The following is a 3,881-nucleotide window of genomic DNA, read 5'->3' as shown; positions in this document are numbered from 1 at the left end:
GGGGCATTTATGTCCTATGGGGCCAAGGTTGCACCCTTGTATGAAGGAGGGTTTGCAGAAGACCCAATGGGTGACACAGCTCCTTGCTGCGATGTGTCTCCTGGGTGTCATGAGCCAGGAGCCCACTTTCTCTCCCCTCTGTGTGTTGCAGTCCGGAGCGTGAAGAACAAGCCGGCCTTCTTCGCTGACAAGCTCTACAAGTCCATGAAGGTACAGACAGGGTCTCCTGGGGCTGGGCTGTGGGAAGGGGCTGTGGTGGGCAGACACCCTTTGGGACTCTCCAATTTAACCCCACAGCAGCGATGGGATTTGGACCCCAACCATCCCCAACAGAGCAGGGCAGGGCTGAGCTGAAACAATACCACATCAGCTTTCTGGGGTTAGTGGGGGATGTGGCAGGCTTGTGTCTTGCCAGCAGCAAGCCCAGCACACGTCCAGGGAGAGATCATAGACTAGTTTGGGTTGAAAGGGGCCTCTAAAGCCCCCCTAGTCTAAACCCCCCTGCCATGAGCAGGGACATCTTCAACTTCATCAGGTTGCTCAGAGCCCCGTCCAACCTGACCTGGAATGTTTCCAGGGATGGGGCATCCACCACCCCTCTGGGCAACCTGGGCCAGGGTTTCACTGCCCCCAAGCGTTAAAAAAAACCAACTATCTAGTCTGAATCTACCCTCTTTGAGTTTAAAGCCGTTATCCCTTGTCCTATCGCAACAAGCCCTCCTAAAAAGTCTGTCCCCATCTTTCTTATAAGCCCCCTTTAAGCACTGGTAGGCTGCTATGAGGGCTGCCTGGAGCCTTCTCTTCTCGAGGCTGAATAACCCCAACTCTCTCAGCCTGTCCTGACAGAAGAGGTGCTCCAGCCCTCTGATCATTTCTGTGGCCTCCTTTGGACCTGATCCCTAGCTTGGACTGCGCTGGAGATGGATGCCTGTGCCCCAGTCCCTCTGGGGTCATTTGTTCAAGTTCCCCTTTTGCAGGGTGCCGGCACGGATGAGAGGACCCTCACTCGGATCATGATTTCCCGGAGCGAGATCGACCTGCTCAACATCCGGGGCGAGTTCATAGACTTGTTCGACAAATCACTGCACCACATGATCGAGGTGAGGGGACGTGGGCATCCCTCCCCAGCTTGTCACCTTTGTCTGGCTGAGCCCTGGCCATGAGCCCCACAGGGAGCTGAGCCGCGAGCGGTGCCATGAATGGCAGAGGGGCTCAGCATCACCTGGGGAGGAGGAACCTGCCCCAACCAGCCCCGGTGTGGGCTGTAGGAGGGGATGCGCTGATATCTTCCACTGCTGCGCAGATGCCTGTGGGGTGGCCAGGGCATGGAGCTATGCCTTCCCCATGCCCAGCGCCTTGAACTGGGCTTCCCTGGGGCAGGCATCAGCAGGCAGCTCTCTGACATGGGTCTCCCTCTTGCAGAAAGACACCTCCGGCGACTATCGCAAGGCTCTGCTGGCCCTGTGCGGGGGGGAGGACTAGGCGGCCGCAGGAGCCCCTTCTTCGTGGCTGAGCCAGCACACACGCACCCACCGCCTTGATGTCACTGCAGCTTCGGGGTCTTCAGGGGACGCTCAGTTCCCTCCAGAGGATGACTCACTTCGCGCGGCACCACACTGCAAGCGGGGGAGTGTCGGGGAGGGGAGCAGAGGGGTCTGGGTTGGGGGATTATCGTCTGTCTCAGTGCAAAACAATTCATACCCAAACATGCCACTAACCCAGGAATTTACCCAAATGGAAAAGACAATTTTAAATCTCATAAATAAAACCTTACTGTTGCTGAGCCTGCGGCCAAGAGAGTCGATTTATTGGGGCAGGTTGGGGTGGGACGGAGCCTGTGCTGAGGAGTCTCAGTATCTCCTTGCTCTTGAAGGCAAACGTGGGCAGGAGCCCTGCCCCAGCCTGAGCCCTGGAGACCGTGAAGCCCCTCTGAGCAGCATCGCAGGGTCCACTGGTGCTGAGAAAGGGGCTGGAAATGCATATGGGGTTGGCAGCAGCACAGGGATTTCACTGAGAGCTTCACTTCATGCCTCTGAAAACCCTCGGCAGGGTTCGTGCCGTTGTGTGGATGATGCTTTTATAAACCAGAGATACAAATCGCACTTGATGGCAATCACCCGTCTTTGCACGTGGTTTCCTGTGCTTTCAAGCTGCTGAAGAAGCAGTCGAAAGGCACATGCCATAGAGGCTACGCCCCCAAACAGTTTATGTTTGCGCTTCCCCCCACAGCGCCCAGGAGAAAAGAACTGGAATTTCCAAAAGTGGGAAATTCCAGCACTTTCAATTGTTTCCAAGTCAGAACAAAAAGTCTGGAATACCCAAGTCTTCCTCAGAACAGCTGGGTGAGGAAAGCTTCACCTTCAAAATATCAAAGCAGCGTTAGGAATAATAACATGATATTATTATAACACTTCAAAACCAGCTGAGGTCGAGAAGCAGCAACATGTAGAGACAAACCAGGGAAGCTGAAACGACTCAGCTGGTTGTTATTCTACTGAAAATTCCCTTGATGCCTTCCTATAAAACATCCCCTTGTAACAAAATCGCCTTTCTAGAGGTGGAAAACAGCCTGGCTGAAGCTTTTTCACCCTCTCCCATAGAGATCTGGGCTCCCCTGTCTTGTCCTTGTGCCTAAGTAGGATTGAGCATCCCTGTCCAGGCAGCATCTGGGGAGGCTGAGTGCACCCCCCGAACTGCAGCAGCCCACAGCTCACCTGCTTGGCCAGGAACCTGCTGTGCAAAGGCTTTGAGCAGATGCAGAAGATGTTTTGAAGGGAGGATATAACCCCAATCTTCATCTGCCTGTCGCCCTGTGGCTGAGCACTGCAGCTCTCAGCTTCACAGCAGAGGCATGAGGCTGCCGGAGAGCTGGACGCGGCATAGCACCCACGGGGAGCAGAGGCAGTCCCAGCCAGGATCACGTCCCCGCAGCTGGGCACAGCGCTCTCAGGGACCCAGCTGCAATGTCCAAGGAAGTTTTGGGGTTCGGGGTACAAATCCCAAGCCCGGCATCCTTGGGAGAGCTGGATTTGGGGCAGCGGAGCTCTGCTCCTCTAAAGCAGGGGGGGAAATCTGCTCAGCATTAGCACAGGGCCTCGACAGGCGAGCCATCGTCCTGCCTCCGCCTTGTTGCCAAAACAGCGGCTCCCGGGGTGCGTACAGGGGCTGCATTCCCCCGGCACAGGCGTAAACGCTACAGTGAAATTTCTGGCTGTAGCACTATTGCTATGAGCCTGTGGCGAGTGACACCATCAGCCTGGACATCACTGGCACAGGCTGCCCAGAGAGGTTGTGGAGTCTCCCACTCTGGAGACATTCCAAACCCTCCTGGATGCCGTCCTGTGCAACTGCTGTAGGTGACCCTGCTCTGGGGGGGCGGGTTGGACTAGATGATCTCCAGAGGTCCCTTCCAACCCTGATCATTCTGTGATTCTGTGATCAGCCACCGCCCGGCTGCCTCAGAGCGGCACAGGACCACGAGTGAGACCTGGCAGCCCCTCGGGGCCGGTCCCCAGCCCAGCTCGGGGTGGTGGTGCTGCCAGGAAGCCCGGCTGACCCCAGCACAGCGGTCCCAAGGCCAGGAATTTCCCCGGCACCCACAGCCAACTGCTTCTACGATGAGGGCAAGATACCAGTCACACAGTGTTTGGGGACAGGGAGGGAGAGGGAGATGGGATTTCCTCCTTGGAGCAACTCCCTCTCCTGGAAAGTCCTGCTGCTGAAAAGCCTTCGTCTTGCCCCAGCTCCATGGTAATCTGTCTCCAGCAATGGTTGCTACAGCTGGAGCAGAAAACAGCCATTTTAATTGCTGCAAATACTTAAGCACACTCAGTATCTTCTTTAAGCACAGCATCCCGCCTCCGTGCTGCTGGGGCTGACAG

At 56.2% G+C, this 3,881-nt stretch overlaps 1 protein-coding gene across 2 annotated transcripts in view; it reads left to right on the top strand.

The window, feature by feature from the left end:
- Positions 1–1,783, top strand: part of ANXA6 (annexin A6) — a 13,923-nt gene extending 12,140 nt beyond the window's left edge. For both annotated transcript variants that reach the window (XM_009892595.1, XM_009892596.1), the window contains 3 exons: positions 152–210; positions 978–1,100; positions 1,423–1,783. In XM_009892595.1, the coding sequence (XP_009890897.1) occupies positions 152–210; positions 978–1,100; positions 1,423–1,482 (242 nt within the window). In that variant the 3' untranslated portion in view covers positions 1,483–1,783. The remainder of the gene's footprint in view (positions 1–151; positions 211–977; positions 1,101–1,422) is intronic.
- The last annotated feature ends 2,098 nt before the right edge of the window (positions 1,784–3,881 follow it).

Source organism: Charadrius vociferus, unplaced genomic scaffold (assembly GCF_000708025.1).
Source record: "Charadrius vociferus isolate BGI_N301 unplaced genomic scaffold, ASM70802v2 scaffold529, whole genome shotgun sequence".
In the NCBI taxonomy this organism is placed as follows: Eukaryota; Metazoa; Chordata; class Aves; order Charadriiformes; family Charadriidae; genus Charadrius; species Charadrius vociferus.
Note: the sequence above shows the minus strand (reverse complement) of the source record. Positions and strands in the feature narration are given on the sequence as shown.